The following is a 25,609-nucleotide window of genomic DNA, read 5'->3' as shown; positions in this document are numbered from 1 at the left end:
TTTGTATTCCAATATCCATGCCATTTATACTTATCAAAAAAAGCAGTGGTCCTAGCACTGGTGTCATGAAGAGATATTAATGTATATAATACTATTGGAATTTTTCTTTTTTTAAATAGATGTTTAGTCTGTGTGTATGTTAATTGGATTAAAGGCAGCTAGTTTGGGTGCTTTGATGTATAGTAGCTTTGAGATGTAAACAGTAAGGTAGGGGATACATTTGCATTTTGTTGAACAGAGCATTCAAAGACTGGGGGTGAAATCTTGCACCGAGCTAGGAGACACCAAGCAACATGTTTATATTACTAATAAAATTGGGACTATGAAAGGGGTTTTATTGTTAGAAGAGGTAGAGTTCAAAGGACCTGGTGATACAATGAGAATTTGCATTCAAAGGGAGAGGCTAGGTATAACAGAAAGGAGTTTGTGTGTGCAGGGCAGAGGCATGTAATATCTAATCAGTTGTAAGCCTACAACTGTCTGCAAAGGAACCAAATCGAAAGGAACCGTATTCTGAATTTGTAAGGTGAAAATGTTTTGCCTGGTGTCCGTTTAAGTCTATTGGTTATTGTTGCCTTCGTGGAGATTAATTTGGAAATTTGTTAAAAAGTTATGATATTAGTAATTTGTAGCCAAGTGTATGTGTTTAATTTGTTGTAAATTAATAAATGTTTCATTTAGTTTGACATAAAAACCTCTGGGTGGGTTCATTTCTGAATTCAGAGCTGCATTTCAAACATACCAATTGAAAATATAGGTTATGACAGTTGTTTAAAGTTTCCCTCTGGGATTTTAAATAACAGCCTTTACCAACTGCTGGATCATAAAACTGGCCCTTGGGGAACACCACTATATATTATCCTGCAATCTGAAAAACAACAATTTACCCTGACTCACTGTTTTCTGTCCTTAAGTCAATGTTTTTTTTTAATCTAAGCTGACACTGACCCTCCTCTTCTATGAGCCTCAGTTTTGTTTTATAGCCTTTCAGGTGGTACTTTGTCAAACACTTTCTTAAAATCCACAGACAACATTCACTGCATTCCCCTCACCTTGTGTTTAGTCAAACATAATCTGCCTTTTACAAGTGTGCTGCCTTTGTATTTCTTGTAGTCCTTCGGCTGCTCCTAACTCGTATGGTATGACTTCTTTCTCTAGTACAATCCATCACGCTCACTCCTTTATGCATCTTATTTCTTGTTTCGGCTTCTATATACTATCTCCCATCCCCCTGCAATTTAGTTTAAACTCTCCCAAACTACACGAGTAAACCTAGCCACGAGGACGTTACTCCCAGTCGTGTTAAGGTGCAACCCATCCACTTTGAACAGATGCCTCCTGTCCCAGAATTGGTTCCAATGCCTTAAGAATCTGAAGCCCTCCCTCATGCACCATGCCTCAAGCCACACATCGATCCTCTCAATCTTCCTATTTCTGTACTGGCTAATGCGTGGTACTGGGAGTAATTCAGAGATTACAACTGCTGAGGTCTTACTTTCAAACTTTCTCCTCATCATTGTACCTCATTATCTTCCCTCTCTATGTTTTTAGTGCTGACATGCACAACAACTTCTGGCTCACCCCCTTCTCCCTGCAGGACATTCTGCATCTTTTCCATGATGTCCTTTACTCTGGCACCCAGTGGGGGGGGCAACAGACCATGTGATATGCACAATGCTGATTACAGAAACTATCTGTTCCCCTAACTATGGAATCTGCTATAATGACTGCATTTTTACACTTTACTGTTCCCTATTGTTCATTGGTTCCATGGTTTGGATTGGGTCGTCATTCCCAGCAGTCTCCAATGCTGAGTATCAGTTTGATGATGGCTCTCGCTCCTAGTCTTAGGCCTCCCCACACCACCACTGTATTTAACCGTACCAGTCTTACTCCTGGTCTTGGGCTTCCTCTACAGCCACCATTCTATTTATTCCCTGCTCTACTTTGAAAGGATGCCATGGAATGTTTCACATACATCCAAGAGGGCAGATGGAACATTGGTTTTAATGTCTCATCTGAAAGATGGCACCTTAGACAGTGTAGAATTCCCTCAGTACTATACTGGAGCGTCAGCCTGAATTTTGTGCTCAAGTCTCTAGAGCTAGATTTGCAATTTCTGACCCAAAGGCAAGAGTGCTACCACTGAACCAATGCTGACATCTTGTGCCAGTACAGAGCACCTTCACCTTGACAAGATTATCCAAGCAAACTAAAGACCACCACAGCAAGTAGGTTCGTCAACAAGAAATAAATTTAAGTGGAACAAATGACTTTCCTTATCCTGTATTTTGTGCATCAAACAAAAAGTAAAGTGGGAAATTCAAAACTTGAGTGAAGGCCCACCTCAAAGATCAATGCATTATAGATATATTATTTAGAATATACGTATGAATAGTACATCTTATAAAAGGTTTACCAGATTCCAGGGATGACATTGACAATGATACACAAAGTGACAAGATTTGCATATTTTTACTTTCTCATGTGATTATCAATCTAATAACTGACAACATTACAAGATACATTCCAGAAGAACTTGCATTCTTGTGCTTCTCGTTTTTCTATGAAATATGTCAGGAGTACATTACAAAGTGGAGAAGAAGGTATAAAAGTTGCATACGGAGCAGGGAATAGAAGATTTTACAAGAGGGTGGGTGGAAAGAAGATAATCAAAGGAAAGGGTTCTAGACATTGAAGGCAGGAGGGAGTAATGGTGAAGTGGTTTTGAAACAGAATTGCAGAGGGCAGAGCAAAATGACAACAACAAAAAAAATCAACTTCAAATACTAGGGAAGAGATGCAAGGGAAACGTTAATCAGGAGTCCAGGCTAAAAAAGGAAAGGAAAAAAAAAGCAGAATTGATTGGATTCAAATCATGACGTTGATTGCCCGAGGATCCTGGGGATGGAGATTTCATCTCACGGTCAAATTTTTTACAAGGTGCAGGCAGCCAACAGAGAGAAGCAGAAATACTGTGGGCATACTGAAAAACATGCAAGAACAGTGACACATCTCAGAGTATTGGTACCTTTAAAGAGATGGTTACATAAGTGATGTAAATATTTCATATTACCCATCAAACATTTTCTTAAGCAGTTAATGAATGAGGCAAAAGTTTCAAAGCAGTCTAGCTCGAGAAAGTCTCAACATGGTTATGATATTTATCAACACCATCAATCCACAACTTAATTAAGCAAAGATAGTTATGAGAAGTTTTTCTCCCTTACCACTCTCTGCTGCATTTCTGATTCCTCCCTCATCTTCAACAGAATCCACAGAAAGTCCAATGATATCAAACCTATGGGAAAGAAAAGTTTTATTGACAAATCTGAAAAGAAAGGACTTGCTATTGATTTTACTTGGGTTATCTCAGTTTGGGGAGACCATGTTGCTCATGTCTTCTTGTGAGCACTTCTTCATTTTGATTAGTTACTATTTTGTATTCTCCTTCAGTTTGAAGCCCATTTTCAGCTTCTAGGTTTTTCATCTCTTCTTGCCCTGTCTTCTTACCATTGATGTATGGTTTCTTCTTTGCTTTTAGACTTAGCTCTTACATTTTATTTCTCAGTGCTCCACTTTAAACGTTTCTGTATTTTTTTTATGTCACCCCAGTAAACTCTTTCTCCCTGCAAGACTTTTAGGGGTTAGTTTTCTTTGTTAATGCATTTAGCACTCCTTGTTTAGCCTGGTTAGTTTTGAGAAAGTAGTCCTCTTGTCTTCTGAAATTTATTTCTTTAAATTTAGCCCGTTTCAAGTTCTCTACCAGAGCCCGAATTTTAAATATTTCTGAACCTCAGATCTTGTTGAAAGTCATCATTGTGGTTGTTTTCTCTTGGGGTTCTATACTCCAATATCTGGCTCACCAACAGCTGTCAGGTGAAGATGAGCACTGTGTTGTGCACAATGCCCATTGTAAGTGGATATTTAGAGAATAATTTTGGTAATGCCTAGAGGTGCGGTTTTGACCACTTAAAGTGAGCATAAATGAAGTAAAAATATTTCTGGAAAGAAATGTCCTATATTACAAATTGGCTACATTTCAAAAGTATTTCATCATTCATGCACTTTGGGACATTGAGATCACGAAAAGGGCTAAATAAATGTACAACATACCAAATGCACTGCAGCAACTCACTAAGATTACTTTGTTGCGACCTCCCACCCCTACAACTTCTGTCATTACTCTGGCCAGAGGCAGCCAATGATGAAGGAAGTCGATATTCAGTCCAATGGTTGGGATGTCAATCAAGCAAAGTGCTTTAATTCATTCTGAGATGTCAATACTGCACCCATCCAGGTGAGTGACAATCATATCTTATTTAATTCTTTATTCATGGGACTCAAGTGTTGCTGGCGAAGTCAGCATTTGTCACCCATTCCTAATTGCCCTCCAGGAGGTGGTGCTGAGTCACCTTTTTGAAGCACTTCAGTCCAAGTGGTGTAAGTACACCCACAGTAGTGTTAGGAAGAAAGTTCCAGGTTTTTGACCCAGTGACTGTGAAGGAACAGCGATAATAGTTTCAAGTCAGGATGGTGAGAGGCTTAGAGGGGAACTTGCAGGTGGTGGTGTTCCCATGCAACTGCAACCCTTTTCCTTCTAGGTGGCAGAGGTCGTGGGCTTGGAAGGTGCGGTCAAGGGAGTTTTGGTAAGTTGCTGCAGTACATCTTGTAAATGGTACACACTGCTGCCAGTGTGTCGTGGTCGAGGGGGTGAATGTTTAAGGTGGTGAATAGGGTGCCAATCAAGTGGGCTGCTTTGTCCTGAACAGTGTCAAGCTTCTTGAGTGTTGTTGGAGCTGCATTCATCCAGGCAAGTGCACTCCTGACCCGTGCCTTATAAATGGTGGACAGGCTTCGGAGAGTCAGAAGGCGGTTTACTTACCACAGAATTCCCAGCCTCTGACCTGCTCATGTAGCCACAGTAATTATATAGCTGGTCCAGTTCAGTTTCTGGTCAATGGTCAAACCTCCAGGATTTTGATTGTGGGGAATTCAGCAATGGCAATGCCATTGAATATCAAGCAGTGATGGGAGTTAAGATTCTCTCTTGGAGATGGTCATAGCCTAGCACTGGAGTGGTGCAAACGTTACTCGCCACCATAAGACCATTAGACATATCAGTCCAAGCCAGAACATTGTCCAGGTATTGCTGCATGTGCACATGGACTGCTTCAGTATCTGAGGAGTCTTCAATGGTACTAAACAGTGCAATCATCAGCAAATATCCCCACTTCTGACTGTATGATGAAAGGAAGGTCATTGAAGAAACAGCTGAAGATGGTTGGGCCTAGGGTTAAGCCATTCACCATCCTGACTTGGAAATATATCGTCGTTCCTTCACTGTCTCTGGTTAAAATCCTGGAACTCTCTCCCCAACAGCACCATGGGTATACATTTACCACATGGACTGCAATGGTTCAAGAAGGCAGCTCACCACCATATTCTCAAGGGCAATTAGGGATGGACAATAAATGCTGGCCTAGCCAGTGACTTCCACATTAATAAAAAAATGGAAACTACCCTGAGAAATGCCAGCAGATGCCCTGAGGCTGAGATGATTGGCCTCTAATGAGATGATTAGCAACTTTGTGCTAGGTATGACTCCAACCACTGGAGAACATTTCCCCCACCTGATTCCTACTGACTTCAATTTTGCTAGGGCTCCTGATGCCACACTCAGTCAAATGCTGCCTTTATGTAAGAATAGTCACTCGCAACTCACCTCCGAAATTCAAATCGTTTGTCCATGTTTGGGCCAAGGCTGTAGTGAGGTCTGGAGCCGAAAGTCCCTACCAGAATCCTAACTAAGCATTGGTGAGCAGGTTATTGCTGTGCAAGAGCCGCTTGATATCATTGTCATTGACACCTTCCATCACTTTGCTGATGATGGAGAATACAGCCAATTTGTCCACAGCAAGCTCCCACAAACAGCAATGTGAGTGATAACGGCCAGATAATATTTTTTTAAAGGACGTTGGTTGAGAGATAAGGACACGAGGGATAGTTCCCCTGCACTTCTTTGAACTAGTGCCTTGAGATTTTACACATTCAGCTGAGAACATAGAGGGGTGTCAGCTTAACAATTTATCTGAAGGAAAGGTGCCCTCCCAACAGTGCAGCACTCCCTCGTTACTGCACTGTACTGCCAGCCTACATTTTTGTGCTCAAGTCGCTGGAGACTTGAACCCATACCTTCAGACTCAAGAGGAGAGAATGCTACTAACTGAGCCATGGCTGTCACTGATGGGAGTGAGAAGTTGCAAAGAGACAGAATCATTAATATGAGTCATTTACAATATTATGGCAGATGGAGTTCAATGTGGGCATGTTGATGCCATCCACTTTGAAACTTATTTTCTAAAGGAGCAAAGTGATTTGGAAGTCCAAGTACAAAACTCATTAAAAGCTAGCAGACAGGTGCATAAAGCAATCAAAAAGATATATGGAATGCTGGCCTTTATCTTAAGGGGGCTGGAATACAAAGGGGAGGAAGTTACATTTCAGTTGTATAGAGTCTTGGTCAGAAGCCATCTGGGATACTGAGTTCAATTTTGGGTTCACCACCTCAGGGAGGATAAACTGGCCTTGGAGGGGTGCAGCACAGAATGACCAGTGTGATACCAGGACTGAGAGGATGAAATTATGAGTACAGGTTGGATAAACTTCGCTTATATTTCTTTCGGCATAGGAGACTGAGGACTGATCTGATCAAGATGATTAAAATGTTTAAAAATATTTGTTGGGTACAAACTGTTTTATCTGGTGGGTAGAATCAAGGACATAATGTTAAATTAGAGCCAGCTATTTAGGAATAAAATCAGGAAGCACTTTTTCACACAAAGGGTTGTAGAAATCTGGAATTTTCTCCCACATAATGCTGTGGCTTTTGGGACAACTGGAGCTTTCAAGGCATTTAAATGGATTGTTGTTAGAAGAAGGTATCAATTGATACCCTCTTCAGATGGGTAAATAGAGTTGAGGTACTGATCAGCTATGACCTCAGTGAATGGCACAGCAGGTTTGAGGGGCTGAAAGGGCTTACTTGGGTGAACTTATCCACTTTGACAGGAAGAATAGAAAAACTGTATACTATTTATATGGCAAGAGATTGCAGAATTCTGTGGTATGGAGGGATCTGGAAGTCCTGGTACATTAATCCCAAAACGTTAGTTTGCAGGTACAGCAAGTGATTAGGAAGGCAAATGGAATATTGGGTGTTTATTGCGAGGGGAATGCAATATAAAAGTAGGGATATTTTCCGGCAGTTGCACAGGGCCTTGGTGAGTCCACATCTGGAGTATTGTCTACAATTGTAGTCTCCTTATTTGAAAAATGGTATAGTTGCATTACAAGCAGTTAAAAGAACATTCACTCAACTCATTCCTGGGAAGAAGTGCTTATCTTATGAAGAAAGGTTGAAGACCTTGGGCCTATACCCATTGGAGTTTAGAGAATGAGAGATGATTTTATTGAAACATAAGATTCTGAGGGGACTTGACAGAGTGGATACTAGGAGAATGTTTCCTTTTGTGGAGGAGACTAGAACTAGGGGACAAAGTTTAAGAATACGTAGTTTCCCATTTATGACGGTGATAAGGAGGAAATTTTTCTCTCAGAGGATCGTTAGTCTGTGAAATTCCCCTCTCCAGGAAGAGGCTGGGGCATTACATTTATTCAAGGCTGAGTTAGATAGATTTTTGATAAGAAAAGGGAGTCAAGGAAGGGAGAGAAGAAGGTGGAGTCAAGATCACAACCAAATCAGCTATGATCTTATCGAATGGCAGAGCAGGCTCGAAGGTCCACTACGTTCCTATGGTTTTCTTTGTTCAAAAGCCACTGTATGACATTTATATGCTGCAAATATTACCTGCCACTTGGAAGCCTAAGCTTGAATGTCATTCAGGTCCTGCTTTAGATTGGCTTGGACTGTTTTATTATTGGAGGGCCAGGGATTGCAACTCGGTGTAAGGTCAAACAGAACATTAAGCTCCAAAAACATATTTGACAGACAGACAGACAGACAAAGGGATTGAGGGTGGGCAGTATTCGCTTGCAACGCTGCAGGAACTACAAAATCTTATTAAGGAAGTAATGAACGTTATTAATGCACACCTAAAATTTCTTGCTTCCCCATGACATTTCATATCAACCAAATGCAATGACAATTACAAATAACTTTCATTCTAATCAAACACTTACCAAGATGACATATTCATTCTGAAGTTCATTGTGACAGGAGCAATAGGCCTAAAAGCAAACATAGACCACAAGTTAACTTTTTTAAAAATTTGTTCATGGGGCTCATCACTAGCAAGAACGGTATTTACTGTGCAGCCCTACTGTGCCCTTGAGAAGATTGTGGTGAGCTACCTTCTGGAGCCACTGCAGTCCTTGTGGTGTAGTTAGGAAGTTCCAGGATTTTTTGACTCAGAACCTCAAAAGGTTTGGATTGGCATTGGGTCAAACAAATCAGAAAGCTGAAAACATGATTTCAAAGGTGGTGTGGGAGACAAGGGTTTCAATTCATGGGGCACTGACACTGGTACTGTTCCTTTGAGACATGCACCACTTAAACTTGGGTGGAACAGTATCCGGGTAGATTATATAACTCAAACTGTGAATAGGACTTTAAACTAAGAACATTGGCAATGGGGGAGTGGGGGTGGTGGAGAACGCAGAGGAGGAGGAAGTGTTCACGTGGGGTAAATTTATAATCTAGAAAGAAAAGTCAAGTTCATTGAGCACTGTAGTGTTTTGGGTAAAGATAAGCAGAGTCTCACAGGAAGGGATAACAGCTTAAGTGATAGTGCATCTGCAAAGAGGTCAAATCAGGAAAAATGCTTAAACATTAAAGTGAAAGGTGCTTTATCTGAGTGCATGATGATTTGTAACAAGGGAGACAAATTAATGGCACAAAGATAAATGGGTTTGATCTACTAGCCATTGAAGAGATGCGGTTGCACAGTGACCAAGGTTGGGAACTAAATATTCTTGACAGTTCAAAGACAAACAAAGTGGAAAACAGGTAGTCCAGGTAATAAAGGACAACATTAAGAACAATACTGAGGAAGAATCTTGGCTCAGTAGAGCAGGGAGTAGAATCAGCAGGAGTGGAAATAAGAAATAACAAAGGGAAGAAAAGACTGGTGAGAATAGTTTATGGACTCCCTAACAGTAAGTATATTGTTGGACAGAGTATTAATCAAGAAATAAGAGCAGTTTGTAATAAAAGCAATAATCGTGCAGAACTCTAACCTTCACATAGGCCAGACATAATAAGCTGGCAAAGGCATGTGGAGGATGAGGTCATGGAATGCATTCAAGATTGTTTCTTGCAACAGTATGTCATGGAATCAAACGGGGAAGAGGCTAATTTAGATCTGGCCTTGTGTAATGAAAGAGGGTTAGTTAGTAATCTTACAGTAAGGGCTCCAACTGGGAAGAGTTAATTGTATATAAATTGTGTGTTAATTGCATTCAGATGGTGAGTATTATGTGGAGTGTTAAGTGTGCTCACATAGAGTAGGCTGAAAGAGGGCTGGACTGTTTTGGAGGTACACAATATACAATGTTTCTCTCTGCATGTAAAAGCTTGTAAATAAATAAAGACTTAGCTTCAACTTTCTACCCTTTACCACCTGGCTATCTGAATTTTGATGAGCGATCATAATATGATGAATTTCACATCAAAGCTAATAGAGTCTGAAACAAGAATATTAAATTTAAAGGCAATTTCCATAGGTATGATGGGCAAATTGACCAAGGTAGATTGGGAAATGAAATTAAAAGGTATGACATTGGATAAGCAATGGCGAACATTTGAAAAGAAATTCATAGTTCTTAACAAATATATACTCCATGGTTAACTAGAGGTTAACAATGATATTCGATTAAAAGAGGTGGCTTAAAATAATGCCAAGAACAGGTAGTAAGCCTGAGGTTTGGCAGAGCTTGAGAAACCAGCAAAGGATGATCAAAAAAATTGATTAAGAGAAAATAAAATTAGAGTAAACTAGCAAGAAACAGAAAGATTGTAAGAGCTTCTACAAGTTATAGAAAGGAAGAGAGTAGTGAAAGTAAACAGTCTGAGACAGGAGAAGTTATAACAGGAAGCAGATGGCAGATACATTTAACAAATATTTTGTGTCTGTATTCACAGTAGAAGACACAAAAATCTTGAGATATTGGGGAACCAAGGGTCTAATGAGAGCAAAGAATTCAAGGTTTGGAGAAATTATTGGTACTAAAAGCCTAATAATCCCCTATTCCTGATGGACAACAGCATAGGGTCCTAAAAGGTAGCTGCAGAGATGGTGTATGCACAGATTGTGATTTTCCGATATTCCCTAGGTTCTGGAACAGTTCAAATGAATTGAAAAGAAGCAAATTTAACACTGCTGTTCAAGAAAGGAGGAAGAGAATAAACAGGGAACTGCAGATCAGTCTCAGATCTACCTTGTCAAGCCCCTTTAGAATCTTGTGTTTTTCAATAAGATCACCTCTTATTCTTTCAAACTCCAATGAGCATAGGCCCAACCTGCTGAACATTACCTCATAAGATAAACCCCTCATCCCAGGAATCAGCCTAGCGAGCCTTCTGTGAACTGCTTCCAGTGCAAGTATATCCCTCCTCAAGTAAGCTGACCAAAACAAGATACATTACTTTAGGTGTGGTCTCACCAATGCTCTGCACAGGCATAGAAAGACCGCCCTACTTTTATATAAATAATAACAAAAACAGAAAATGCTGGCAGAACTCAGCAAGTCTGGTTAACTGGCCCATAGTTTCTGGCTTTGTCTCCCTTTCTTGAACCACTACATTTGTGGTTTTCTAATCTGCTGGGACCTTTTCAAAATCTAGGAAATTTTGGGAGAATACAACGAATGCATCTATTTTCTCTGCAGCCACTTCTTTTAACAGCCTAGGATGAAAGCCATCTGGTTCAGGGGAACCTGTCAGCCTCAAGTCCCATTAGTATTCCCATTACTTTTTCTCTAATGATAGTGATTGTAAGAAGCTTGACACCATCCAGGACAAAGCAGCCACCTGATCGGCACCTCTTCGACAAACATTCACTCCCCCCACCACCGATGCACATGGCAGCAGTGTGTACCATCTACAAGGTGCACTGCAGGAACTCAGAGGCTCCTTAGGCAGCACCTTCCTAACCCATGATCGCTACCACATGGAAGGAGAAGGGCAACAGACATATGGGGATACCACCAGCTGCAAGCTCTCCTCCAATCCACTCACCATCCTGACTTGGAGCTATATCGCTTTTCTTCAATATCGCTGGGTCAAAATGGCAGAACGGGCTTGTGAGGTCAATTGGCCTATTTCTGCTCCTACTTTTTGAACAAAAGGTTGATGTGGGCCTGACAGGAGTTTCCTAATGTCTGGCAGCTCTGGTTTGTAGGTTTTTAAAAATATGTCCGTAAACTTTAAATTTGATGTTTTGTGAATGATTCCCGAAGTGTCTCTCGCTCTGCCACAAAATCGATGTCTGTCTCCCTTGGTCAATAATTAAAATTTTTACATTTTCTAATTTTTCAACAAAACTCAGTTGAAAATCTCATTATAGCTCGTAGCTTTCTGTCTGCTTTCAAAATTCAGTCGACAGACATGTATTTCGCAAGTTTGACACAGGAACTAAGATTCAATTGTATAGGAAGCATGTGCCATTGACAATATTTTAAATAATATATCTGTTTTATTGAATTGCAGCAAACGTGTAGCTTTATTTTGGAATGGGCACTCAACCAAGTAAAGAAGGACGTTATAAAATTTTCCATTAAAGTACTTACGCATGTGGGCATATGTATTTCACATGTGGTGTCTTGATAGCTGCCAATCCCTCCGCCCAGCCATGTCTACAAGATATAAAGCATGTAAAGACAGTAGCTACAAATATTCCACATAAAAGTCTGAAACATCCCCGATGAAGATGGATGCCAGCCACTCTCTTTAGCTCACCCTAGGAGCCAATGTATGCAAATAATAACTAAGCAGCAGGTAACTGCAAACTATATGAACATACAACACATTTACTGAATCTGGTACCATGTTGTGTGCACACAGGCAGTTCCAGCATAGCTCGCAGGGCAGTTCAGAAGTAGAAAACCACCTTTCTTTCTTAATTGAGAAGTGCCAAGGCCCAAATGAAGTGTGCTGGAGAAGTCTGATTGAATTGAAAACAAAATCTGGAAGTGAATTTTCTTTTGCAGCATCTGAAAAGACAAATTGATCTTCTGGTTGTAGATCTTTTTATAAGGATTGGAAATGAGAAAATGAGTGAACAACTTAATAGCGTTGAACAAAATAGAAAGAGAAAAACCACAGACAGTGAACCAGGACTGAGTACTGTATGCTAATTACTATTGCACAAAAGATGCTATATATGGACTTCTCTTAAAAAAAATGAAACATTTGGGTGGCAAATGATGAACAAAGGGCAAAGATCACCTCAGTCAAGCAGGATAAAGCATTGAAAGTGATGGTGAAAACAGCACTTTCAAGTTTTAGAAATGTATTTGAAAGGGGAGTGCAACATTTCCAAAATTGGTGGGAATGAGGTGGAATTTTGAGTTCTTATTCCTTTTGCTAGAATATTTCCATTGATATTGCTCACAGGTGGTCCCCGATGGTTAAGTCTGATAGAAAATACATATCTTTATGAAAGAGTGCATTATAAATGAATGCATTAATGAACCAGATGGGTCTTTATGATAATCGACAATGGTTTCATGGTCACCATTAGACTTTTAATTCTAGATTTTTATTGAATTCAAATTCCACCATTCGAATTCGGGTCCCCAGAGCATTACCCTGGGTTTCTGGATTACTAGTCCTGCGACAATTCCACTATGCCATCGCCTCCCACTGTGGGGTGGTGTATATAATTCTATTCAATTATATCTATCTATATTTCTGAATATGAAGTGGAAATTATCAAGGTATTTCTCTCTTACCCATAGCAGGGAAAATCCTGTCATGTACTCTCTTGAATTGTCGACTTCGTGTGGCTGAAGAAATCCTCTCAGCGACACAGTGTGGCTTGAGACCTTCCAGAGAAACCGCTGACATGGTCTTTGTTGCCAGATAAATCCAAGAAAAATGTTGAAAACAACACTAGGAACTCCTCATTGCATTCATCAACTTAACCAAAGCATTTGGCTCAGTAAATCTGTGGATTGTGCTTCAAAGATTTGGATGTCTAAGGAATTTCATCAAATCCTGCAACTGGTTCACAATGGTATGGCTGCAACTGTCCTGAGCGGGAGATCTGAAACAGTCACCTTCAAAATTCAGACCAGTGTCAAGCAAAGCTGTGGGATTGCCCCCGTACTATTTGCAATCTATAAGACAGTGGCTATTTACCTCATCAAAGATAAACTGCTCTCTGGTGTAAATATTAAATATCTCCCAGGTGGAAAACTCTTTAACCTGTCACTTCAATGCCAAAACTAAACTGGCCACCATAGAGATACACGATTTACAGTTTGCAGATGACTGCAGTGTCATTGCCCACTCTGCACCAGATCTGCAAGCCACTCTCAATCTCTTCAATTCTGCACACAAGAAACCTGGCTTGTTCTTGAATGTTGCCGAACAAAACTCAATCTATACCTGATCAGCCAAATAATCAGCTTGCCACGTATGGTGATGGAGACACTGGAATATATTGAGCATTTCATATAACTTGGCAGACACCTCTCTCATTGACGAGGAGATCCAACACCGGATCAGGGAGGTCAGCTCAGCATTCTACAAACTACGGCAACGAATGTTTGACATCAAAGACCTCTGCAAGTCAACCAAACTCCCAGTGTACACAGCAGTTGTTGTCAACACACAGCTGTACTACTGAGAGGCCTGGACTTTATGTATACCTGTGACATATAAGTGCACTAGAGAAATTCCATCAGCAATGTCTCTACCACACCCTCCTGATTCATTGAGAAAACTGTCGAACAAATGCTTATGCCCTACGGAAGCCAGATCCACAAGCGTTCGGGCAAAACTCCAGCAAAATCAACTTAAATGGGCTGACACTGTGTCCAGATGGCCAAAAAGCATCTTTCCTGCCGGTCACATTTTCTCAACTCTCAAATGACCGGCGTTCCGGGAAGGACAAAGAAAATGCTTTAAAGACGCTTTGAAGCTCTGCTTGAAGTACAGCAGCATTGACATTAATGACTGGGAGGAGTTTGCTACTATTCATTCAAATGGCAATAACTTGTCCATCAAGCTGCATCACACTTTTGAGCTACGTTTTCACAATGAGGCAGAGCGGCCGTAGAGGAGGCAAGAAAAGGAAGCAAATCCTACACTCTGGTTCCCACTGCTTCATGGAAGCCACTCTCAATTTCTTCAATTCTGCATACAAGAAGCCCGGCTTGTTCTTGAACGTTGCCGAAACAAAACTCAATCTATACCTGATCAGCCAAATAATCTGCTTGCCATGTATGGTGATGGAGACACTGGAATATATTGAGCATTTCATATAATTTGGCAGACACCTCTCTCAAAAGGCCCCATGTGCCCAAAAATCTGCGGTTGAGAATCGGCTTGTTCAGTCACATGAAGACCCATAGCAGGAACTCGCGACTCTGAGTAGGTGTCATAATTGAATCGAGAGATAGCTGATGATAATATATATAGTCTTTCATCTAGCACATATTCAATATACACCAAACATCACACTTTGATAGACACAAACCAATCTTTCTTTTAAAAAAATCAACCATCGGGGCTCACTTTGTTAGCAATATCAATAGAAATCTTCTTGCAAAAGGAATAAGAACTCAAAATTCCACTTCATTCCCACCAATTTTGGAAATGTTGCATTCAAATGCATTTCTAAAGCTTGAAAGTGCTGTTTTCACCATCACTTTCAATGCTTTATCCTGCTTGAGGTGATCTTTGCCCTTTATCCAGCATGTCTCCCAAATGTTTCACTTTTTAGAAAAGTCCATTTCCAACATCTTTTGTGCAATAGCAATTAGTATACAGTACTCAGCTCTGTATCACTATCTGTGGTTTTTCCCTTTTTATTCTGTTCAATCCTATTAAGCTGTTCACTTATTTTCTAATTTCCAATCCTGACAAAAAGATTTACAACCAGAAGATTAATTTATCTTTTTAGATGCTGCAAAAATAAAAAATTCATCTTCCAGATTTTGTTTCCAATTCATTGATGTGTACACTGGTTATTAAGATTTGAACACAGTTTCTAGGTTTGCTTGGTTCTTAGACCGTGCTCGAATGGTTGAGAAATGCATGGGTTCTTGTAAAGCATTGATAATTTAAAAATATATATACTACTGATGGTGCACATTGTTTAAAGACAGCCACAATAAGGAGTTACCATAGTAAATTATGGAGAGGGGCAGCAGTAACTGCTTAATTTATTTTTAAACTGCTTTCAGAAAAGCAGTTCTATACTGGTCAGGCTCATGTGCAGAAAAAAATACATATTCCATGTACAGAGGAGAACAAGCTCATGAGGCCAATGCAGCACGAAAAATAAGCTGTGATAAAGTATTTTCTAATGGACAAAATAAATTAATGCCAAGATTACATTATCAAATAAATGGATCAAAATTGGTATTTTATGAATGGTTTCACTAATTATCCACTATCTATGCCATTGTGCTTTGTCTACATTTTCAGTTCAATACTGCTTGGTAATGGAAGGCACTAACAGAATTGTCAAAGTTTTTTCTATTCAGTAGTGAATTTGTAGATTATTCATGTAATAATAATTTTGCTGTGGTTGATACTTATTGTGCCAGTAATCCCTTCATAGCTCAGCCATATGCATACTCGTCATATGTAAGCCTAGAAAATGAGTTTTGGGGTACTATTTGATCTTGGAGGCAGGGATACCACAACTGAGCCCAACCCTGTCCTTAATCAACACAGGCATGGGCCCTTTCATTTCTGTAGGCCAATATGTGTGTGAAAACTTAGATATTTTTACTCCATCCATGGCTGAGGGACACCAAGGGCTACTGAAGTGCTCTATCCTCACCCTGACAGGGGCTAGTCAACCTATCACATTTCAGGAATGGGACCTCCCTGGTTTTCCTACTATACCACAGTACATCTATTGAGCCAGCAAGGAATGCGACATGGCTGAATACAACCAGGTTTCACAGTATTATCTCTGAATAGTGATACATTGCACACAAGAACTTCTTAAAAAGTCTCCTCTTACCCAGTGTCTCCTAATCCATGTAGAAAGATAACCTGCAAATAAAGGGGAGAAATGACATTAAGAATTCTTTAAAATGGGTATTAATAAATTATGAAATATAAAAGTAAACACCCTCAATAAAAGTTTGCTTAAATTTGGCCAAATTAACTGTACAGAAAATACTCATAGCAACAATATTGAATTATGAGAAATGAGGACATGCCAATCTTTGTCCTCGAAAGTCAAAATTAAAATTCACAAAACCTAACAACTGGTTCTGACTTCCTGACACTTACCATTGTCCATTGACAATTTTTGTGAAACTATAACTGATAAATTTACATTGTTAGACAACATTCCAAACAATGAATTAGAGGAACCATTCTTTTTTGTTGTGTGTAAGCATCATATTCAGTCACATTTCTACACTGCTCAACTACTTGAGGCACAGTTGGGGTTTGTACATTGGCTGTGGCACACCCAAGTCTAAAATTATTTCCATAAATTTGATTTTGTTGTACTACAGGGTGTTACTGACATCTTGTTCTAACACAATATGAACATTTTCCAATTGTAACTATAGACCTTCAAAGTTGGTAACTTACAAAACACCGTTTTACATATAGATTGCCCTTCAAAATGTTGACATAGGCAGTTTCAATGTTAAATTTTCACAATTTGCCCAAAATGACAACAGGAAATTGGACAAGAAGTGCATGCACAAGCATATTTTAAGATGTTAGCTGATCTCTTGTGATATTGTCACAATGCAATGTTAAAGGCTGGGAAAAACTGTTAACAGCAGAGAAGGGAAATGTAGAGCAGGATTAGAGAGCTGCAAAAGTTAAAGTGGGAAGGTTGTGCGAGGTTAGGATGAAAAGCAATGGCAGTCTTGATTGTTATATGCTGACAAGTTACTATTTAAAAAAAGAGACTATAACATCTGTGGAAGGTTTTCTTTAAAAAAAAAAATCACAGGGCCTCAGGGCTGAGGCTGCTGTGATATTGACTACATTGGGAGTCACGGCTCTGGACAAAAGCTATATTGCAATAAAGATAATGGTTCAGAATTTGCTGGGGCAGGGGAGGTGGGGGGTGTGGTTATCTCAGTTCGACTTTTTCTGCACTTTTCAGTTCAAACATTTTTTGCCCTGTAAATAGCTGGCAGTGCAAGCTGATCATGGCATGAGGAGGGCAAGAGGGACCTTGTTAAATGACGTGATAAAATTATAAAATGGTATAGCAGAAGAGGCCATTTGGCTCATCATGCCTGTGTAGACCCACATCCCTGCAAATTCTTCCTCTTCAAGTATTTATTCATTACCTTTAGGAAGTCACTGTTAAATCTGCCTCCACCACTCTTCGGCAAGGCATTCCAGATAATAACTCTCAACATCTGGTTCTTCTGTCAATTACTTTAAATCTATGGTCTCTGGTTACTGACCCTTCTGAAACTGGAAACAGTTTCTCCTTATTTGCTCTTTCAAAATCGTTCATGGTTTTGAAACTTCTATCAAATTTTCTCGTAACCTTCTCTGCTCTAGGGAGGACAAGCCCAGTTTCTCTCATCACTCCATAAAGCTAAAATCCCATATCCCTGTTACCATGTTTGTAAATATTCTCTGATCCGCACCCTCTCTAAGACTTTGGCACCCTTCCCAAGTGTGGTGCCCAGAATTAGGCACACTACTCCAAATGGGACCTAACCAGTGCTTTATTAAAGATTTAGCATAACTTTATAGTTTTTTAAAAATTCTAAGCCTCTATTTACAAAGCCAAGGATCCCATATGTTTTTTTTAAAACAGCATTCTCAACTTGTCTTTCCACCTTCAACATTTGTGTATTTACACCCTTAGACCTCTGTGTTCCTGCACCCTCGTTAAAATTACACCATTCAGTTTACACCTCTTTTCAGTCTTCCCACCAAAGTGAATCAATTCACACTTCTCTGTTAAATTTAATCTATGTGGCTGTGGATGTTGTCTACATGGACTTTAGTAAGACCTTTGACAAGGTCCCACATGGGAGGTTAGTTCAGAAGGTTCAGACACTTGATATCCATGGAGAGGTTGTAAACTGGATTCGAAATTGGCTGTGTGGGAGAAGACAGAGAGTGGTAGTGGATGATTGCTTCTCAGACTGGAGGTCTGTGACTAGAGGTGTGCCTCAGGGATCTGTACTGGGACCATTGTTGTTTGTTGTCCATATCAATGATTTGGATGATAATGTGGTGAATTGGATCAGCAAGTTTGCTGATGACGCTAAGATTGGAGGCGTTGTGGACAGCGAGGAAGGCTTTCAAAGCTTGCAGAGAGATCTGGACCAACTGGAAAAATGGGCCAGAAAATGGCAGATGGAATTTAATGCGGAAAAGTGTGAGGTGTTACATTTTGGAAGGTCAAACCAAGGTAGGACATACATAGTAAATGGTAGGGCACTGAGGAGTGCGGAGGAACAAAGGGATCTGGGAGTTCAGATACATAATTCCCTGAAAGTGGCGTCACAGGTAGACAAGGTTGTAAAGAAAGCTTTTGGCATACTGGCCTTCATAAATCAAAGTATTGAGTATAGGAGTTGGGATGTTATGGTGAGGTTGTATAAGACATTGGTGAGGCCAACTTTGGAGTATTGTGTGCAGTTCTGGTCGCCTAACTACAGGAAGGATATTAGTAAGATTGAGAGAGTGCAGAGAAGATTTACTAGGATGTTGCCGGGTCTTAAGGAGTTGAGTTACAGGGAAAGATTAAACAGGTTAGGACTTTATTCCTTGGAGTGTAGAAGAATGAGGGGAGATATGATAGAAGTTTACAAAATTATGGGGTATAGACAGAGTAAATGCGAGTAGGCTCTTTCCACTTAGATTAGGAGAAATAAACACGAGAGGACATGGCTTTAGGGTGAAAGGGGAAAGGTTTAGGGGGAACATTAGGGGAACTTCTTCACTCAGAGAGTGGTGAGAGTGTGGAACGAGCTACCATCTGACGTGGTAAATGCGGGCTCACTCTTAAGTTTTAAGAATAAATTAGATAGATACATGGATGGGAGAGGTATGGAGGGTTATGGACTAGGTGCAGGTCAATGGGACTAGCGGAATAATATTTCGGCACAGACTAGAAGGGCCGAATGGCCTGTTTTCTGTGCTGTAGTGTTCTATGGTTCTATGTGCCTGCATGTTTAAGTCTAGCACTGCTCTCTTCACTGTTTAATATATTTCTGAGTTTCCTTTTGTCTGCAAATTTTGAAATTATGTCCTGTAAAGCAGAGATCATTAACATATTTCGAAAGGACTAAGACCATAAGACGTAGGATCAGAAGTAGCCATTTGGCCAGAGTCTGCTCCGCCATTCAATCAGATCATGGCTGATCTGATAATCCTCAACTCCACTTTCCTGCCTTTTCCCCCCATAACCCTTGATTCCCTTACTGATTAAAATCTGTCCATCTCAGCCTTGAATATACTTAACAACCCAGCCTCTACAGCCCTCTCTGGTGAAGAATTCCACAGATTAACAACCCTCAGAGAAGAAATTCCTCATCTCTGTCTTAAATGGGCGACCCCTCATTCTGAGATCCTGCCCTCTGGTCCTCGACTCTCCCAGAAGGGGAAACAACCTCTTAGCATCTACCCTGTCAAAGCCCCCTAAGGATCTGATATGATTCAACAAGGTTGTCTCTCATTCTTCTAAACTCCAATGAGTATAGGCCCAACCTACTCAACCTCTCCTCATAAGAAAATCCTTCCACACCCGGGATCAACCTAGTGGACCTTCTTGGGACAGCCTCCAATGCCAGTACATCTTTCCTTAGATAAGGGGACCAAAACTGTTCACAGTATTCTAGGTGTGGTTAACTAGTGCCTTGTATAGCAAGACTTCCCCATTTTTATACTCCATTCCCTTTAAAGTAAAGGCCAACATTCCATTTACCTTTCCTATTACCTGTTGAACTTGATATTCATGCACGAGGACTTCCAAATCCCTCTTGTGCTGCAGCTTTCTTCAGTCTTTCTCCATTTAAGTAATATTCAGCTCCTCTATTCTTCCTGCCAAAGTGCATAACCTCACATTTTCCTACATTATATTCCATCTGCCACGTTTTTGCCCACTCACTTAACGTGTCTTTGTCCCTCTGTAGACTTTGTGTCCTCACCACTTGCCTTCCCATCTATTTTTGTGTCATCCGCAAACTTGACGATAGTACATTTCCCTCATTCAAGTCATTAATACATATATTGTAAATAATTGTGGCCCCAACACTGATCCCTGTGCCACTCCACTAGTTACAGGTTGCCATCCTGAAAATGCCCCCCTTATCCCAACTCTCTGTCTTCTATAGTTAGCCAATACTCTATCCATGCTAATATATTACCCCCAACACCTTGGGCTCTTATCTTATTAAGTAGCCTTATATGCGGTACCTCATCGAACGCCTATTGGAAATTCAAATATATTACATTTACTCGTTCCCCTTTATCTATCCTGCTTGTTACCTCCTCAAAGAATTCTCATAAATTTGTCAGGCATGATTTCCCCTTCATGAAGTCATGCTGACTCTGCATGGTTATATTATGCATTTGTAAATCCTCTGCTATGACATCCTTTATAATAGACTCTAACATTTTCCCAATGATGGATGTTAAGCTAACTGGCCTATAGTTATCTGTTTTTTGTCCCTCCCTTTTAGAATAAGGGTGTTATGTTGGCGGTTTTCCAATCCTCTGGGGCTTTTACAGAATTTAAGGATTCCTGGAAGATTACTACCAGTGCATCCACTTTCTCTGCAGCTATTTCCTTTAATATCCTCGGATGCAACCCATCAGGTCCAGGTGACTTATCGGTCTTTAGCCCAAATAGTTTCCCTGATACTTCTTCTCCAGTGATAGTTATTGTATTTATTTCCTCCCCCCCTTTTGTCCCTTGATTATTTAGTATTTTTGGTATGCTATTAGTGTCTTCTACCATGAAGACTGATGCAAAGTATTTATCCTCTGCCATTTCCTGGTTCCCTATTATTATTTTCCCAGCCTCATTCTCTAAGGGGCTTATGTTCATATTGGTCTCTCTCTTCCTTTTTATATATTTAAAGAAACTCCTATTGTCCATTTTTATATTACTTTCTAGCTTACCCTCAGTTTATTTTCTCCCTCTTTGTTTTTTTGGTTATCTTCTGTTGGTTTTTAAAACTTTCCCAATCCTCTGGCTTACCACTAATTTTTGCCACATCATATGATTTTTCTTTCACTTTGATACTATCTGTAACTTCCTTGGTTAATCATGGTTGGCATATCCCCTTCCTACAATCCTTCTTCTTCACTAGGAACTTACCTTAGTCTAAAACTGACTCCTTGGGAACCCCACTGTACTCTTCCCTCCAATTGGAAAATAACTGTTCCCTGCTGCTCTTAGTTTTCTTTCTTTTAGCCAACTTTGAATCCACCAGACACCACTTCTTCAATCCCATGGGTTTCAACGTTGTTAGCAAGTTTATTATGCAGTACTTTACTCAAACACCTTTTGAAAGTCCATATAATTATCAACTTCAATTGAAAATTGCCTAGGTACATCCTGTCCACAAAAAGCAGACTAAATCCAATCCAGTCACTAACATTAATGATTAATCACTCTCAAAACATCAGCAGTGATGGAAATCACTTAATCATTGATGTTCAGTTTGAATTGTAACAGGGCCACTCAGCTCTAGACCTCACTTGTCATGTTTAGACCAGGGATGTAAAGAGCTGAATTCCAGAGGTGAGGTGAGAGTGAATGCCTTTGACATCAAAGCAGCATTTGACTAAATGTGGCATCAAGGGGCCATAGTAAAACTGAAGTCAATGTGAATTGAAGGAAAACCCTCCATTGGCTGGAGTCATAGTTAGCAAAATGGAAGAGGGCTCTGTTTTTTTGAAGCCAATTACCTTGGCCCCAGTACATCTTTACAGGAGTTCCTTAGGGTAGTGTCCTGGGCCCAAGAAACCTCAGGTGTTTCATCAATTTCCTTTCCTCCATCATAAGGTCAGAAATGGATGTTCACTGATGATAGCAGTGTTCAAGTCTATTTGCAACTCCTTATATAATGAATGCCCACATGAAGCAAGACCTGGGCAACATTCAGGCTTCGGCTGATAAGTGGCAAGTAACATTCATGCCACACAACTGCCAAGCAATAATCATCTCCAACAAGAGATGGTTGCTAATTCCCCTTGACATTTAATGGCATTCGCCATTGCCAAATCCCCACCATCAACATACATGATGGGAGGCACCACTGATCAGAAACTTAACTGAACCAGCCATATAAGTAATGTGGCTACAAGAGGTCAGGGGCTGGGTATTATTCTTTGGGGAATGACTTATTACTCATCTCCTGCCTCCCCAAAGGCCTTCCCCCATCGTCGAGGCTCAAGTCAGGAGTTTAACAGAACACTCCCCACATGCTTCGATGAACGCAGCTGCAACAACACTTAAGGGAAGCTTGACATCACACCATCCAAGATAAAGCAGCCTGCTTGGCTGGCACCAAATTCACCATTTGAACCATTCACTCCATTGACGATCTGCACACTGTGGTTTCAATACCTCATCAATCCTCTCTGTTACTTCATCATAGGACTCAACATGATTTATCTTTAACAAATCTGTACTGGCTTTCATTAATTAGCCCACATTTACCAGGTGCCAATTACTTTTGTCCTGTGTTATTGTCTCTCACCACTGGCAGCAAGTGATGACTTGTTGTTGCCAGGTTTATACCTCACCCATTTTTTGAGCAGGCTGTAACACTTGCTATCCTCCAGTCCTCTGGCACTATTGCATATCTAAACAGGATTAGAAGATTGTAGCCAATGCTGCTACAAATTCCACTCTTACTTCCATCAGTAACCTCGGTTGCACTTTATCTAGACCCAGTGACTTTTCCCCAGAGGAATCAGTGTGTCTTCTCAATCAATGAGATTGCAGGATTGAGAAATAAACAAAGGAGAGCTTGAATAACAGTGTTAATTTAAATGAATGAATTTACAGCAGATACATAGAAGGGGAAAGAAAGATTGGATTGATGGAAAGAGACATGCAAAGGAAGAGTGAGGAAAAAAAAGTTGAATTTTTAAAAAGCTCCAACTATTTATAACATGCAGGACTGGGATTGAACAGCTAAATTGTTCACTTTCTGGGCTAAAGGAGTTGATTTGCAGTCATCAACAATTATCACATCATTAAAAAGAAAAAAAATGCATTTAAATAGGGCTTTCGACGACAAACGGGTGTCTCGAAGCGCCTTACAGCCAATGAAGTTACTTTTTTTAAGTGTAGTCACTGTGGTAATGTAGGAAACACAGCAGCTAATGTGTGCTCAGCAAACTCCCAGAAACAGCAATGTGACAATGACCAGATAATCTGTTTTTGTGATGTTGATTGAGGGATAAATATTGGCTAGGACAAGAAGGATAACTTCCCTCGAAAACAAAAAAATGCTGGAAAAACTCAGCAGGTCTGACAACATCTGTGGAAAGACAGCGCTAACGTTTCAGATCTGAAGAGTCATACGGACTCGAAACGTTATCTCTCCACATCTCCACAGACGTTGTCAGACCTGCTGAGTTTTTCCAGCATTTTTTGTTTTCGTTTCAAATTTCCAGCATCTGCAGTATTTTGCCTTTATTTAAGGATAACTTCCCTGCTCTTCTTTGAAATAGTGCCAGGGGCTCATTCACATCCACCTAAACAGGCAGACTGAGCCCTGGTTTAACGTACAATGCTCCCTCAGTACTGCACTGGAGTGTCAGCCTTGATTTTTGTGTTCAAGCTGGAGTGGGACTTGAACCCAGAGCCTTGTGATTCAGAACTGTGTGCTACTAACTGAGCCACAGCTGACACTGGAATTAAAAGGATAATTAAAATTGTTACTAGTTGCTAAAGTTAGTTTTGTGGCAGGTTTAATGGGTAATTAATGTGCAAATGCAGTAATTTCATGAAATTCATGGGGAGGTAAAGGGTAAAATGTAACTCATGGGGCTTCTCACCAGAAGTTGCTGGCTGACTTGAATATTAATAATGGCATGTGTCATTCACGGGCATTATTTTTTCAGCAAATACTAGTCCAATGTCATCCCCTTTCTCCCTCCAACCCCCTACCCAGCCCTATAGCAACAGGTGACTATTTATTGAAAGGACAGCTGATTAAATTTTAATTCATTCAGGAAGAACACTCCTGAAACAAATACTATTGTGTTACAGCCTCAGGGATAACTATCTTCCTCCTTTCTTACTTAAAACAAATTCTTAAGAGTGTGGGTGCTGCTGGAAAGGTTGCATTTGTTGCCTATCCCCAATTACTCTGAGAAGGTAGTGGTGTTCAGTAGGCTAATTGGAATACTGAACTAGTGCTGAAGGAAAGGCACTACAGGATAGTGTGCAACTTGGAGCAGAATTCGGGGATGATTTTATTTCCACAACATTGCTCCTCTTGCCCTTCTCAATGGCAAGTGCTCAGAGGAGGGAAGTGTTTTGGAAGTAAATGTTGGCAAGCAACTGTAGTACATTCTATGGAATGCACACAGACAGTGAGTGTTCCCAAGTACAATTATGGTCTCTGTCCATAAGGAGAATCCTGATGAAAAACTGCAATGACTTTTAAGATAGTTCCCTGATTTGTCAAAATACATATATAATACTTTGGCGATATTAAGAACAGCAAGGAACAGGCTGAATTTTGCTCATAATAAACGACTGTTGCTTTATATAAAATCCCTCCAAGAATAGTCAGTAGACTCAAAGAACCTATTTCTTTTGAAAGAGCGTTAAGGCAAGCTTGTTCCTAGTTGATGTTTTATAAAAAAAGCAATAGGCAGTCAAAGCTATTTTGTAAGGTCACCCACTGTCTTGAAGGTTCTCCAGTTATCATCATCCAGCAGCTTCTCAGGTGAGTAAATAGACCCCAAAGTCAAGACTAGTAATGAAAAATTTTGCACTATACTGTTCATAAACTTGGTACATCTAGCGCTTTACAGCCAATGAAGTACTTTGAAGCGCAACCACTGTTGTAATGTAGGGAATACAGCAGCCAAATTGGGCACAAGGTCCCACAAACAGCAAAGAGATAGTGACCATGTACTCTTGTTTTGGTGCTGCAGCTTGAAGGCACCAGGGAGAACTTCTCTGTTCTTCTACAAAATAGAGACATGAAATCTTTTACAGCAATCTGAGAGGGTATATGGGGACTCAGTTTAGCATCCCAACTGACAAAAAAAAACACCCAATAGTGTACAGCTCCTCAAGTACTATATTGAATGTCAGCCTAGATTTTGTGCTGAAGCTTCTGGTGTAGGACCAGCTTGTAATGCTAAAAATCACCTTCACCTACACAAGGCTATCCAAGCACACTCAGATTTCCACTGCAAGTTGTTTCT

The 25,609-nt window shown here is 40.2% G+C and overlaps 1 protein-coding gene across 3 annotated transcripts in view; it reads right to left on the bottom strand.

Annotated features, from left to right (window-relative positions):
- Positions 1–25,609, bottom strand: part of lypla1 (lysophospholipase 1) — a 61,764-nt gene that overhangs the window by 28,256 nt on the left and 7,899 nt on the right. For all 3 annotated transcript variants that reach the window (XM_078540516.1, XM_078540515.1, XM_078540518.1), the window contains exons 2-5: positions 16,224–16,255; positions 11,809–11,874; positions 8,203–8,250; positions 3,231–3,301 (exon numbers count right to left, since the gene is read on the bottom strand). In XM_078540516.1, coding sequence (XP_078396642.1) covers positions 3,231–3,301; positions 8,203–8,250; positions 11,809–11,874; positions 16,224–16,255 — 217 coding nt within the window. The remainder of the gene's footprint in view (positions 1–3,230; positions 3,302–8,202; positions 8,251–11,808; positions 11,875–16,223; positions 16,256–25,609) is intronic.

Source organism: Cetorhinus maximus, chromosome 4, assembly GCF_964194155.1.
Source record: "Cetorhinus maximus chromosome 4, sCetMax3.hap1.1, whole genome shotgun sequence".
In the NCBI taxonomy this organism is placed as follows: Eukaryota; Metazoa; Chordata; class Chondrichthyes; order Lamniformes; family Cetorhinidae; genus Cetorhinus; species Cetorhinus maximus.
This window is presented reverse-complemented; position numbering and strand designations above follow the sequence as displayed.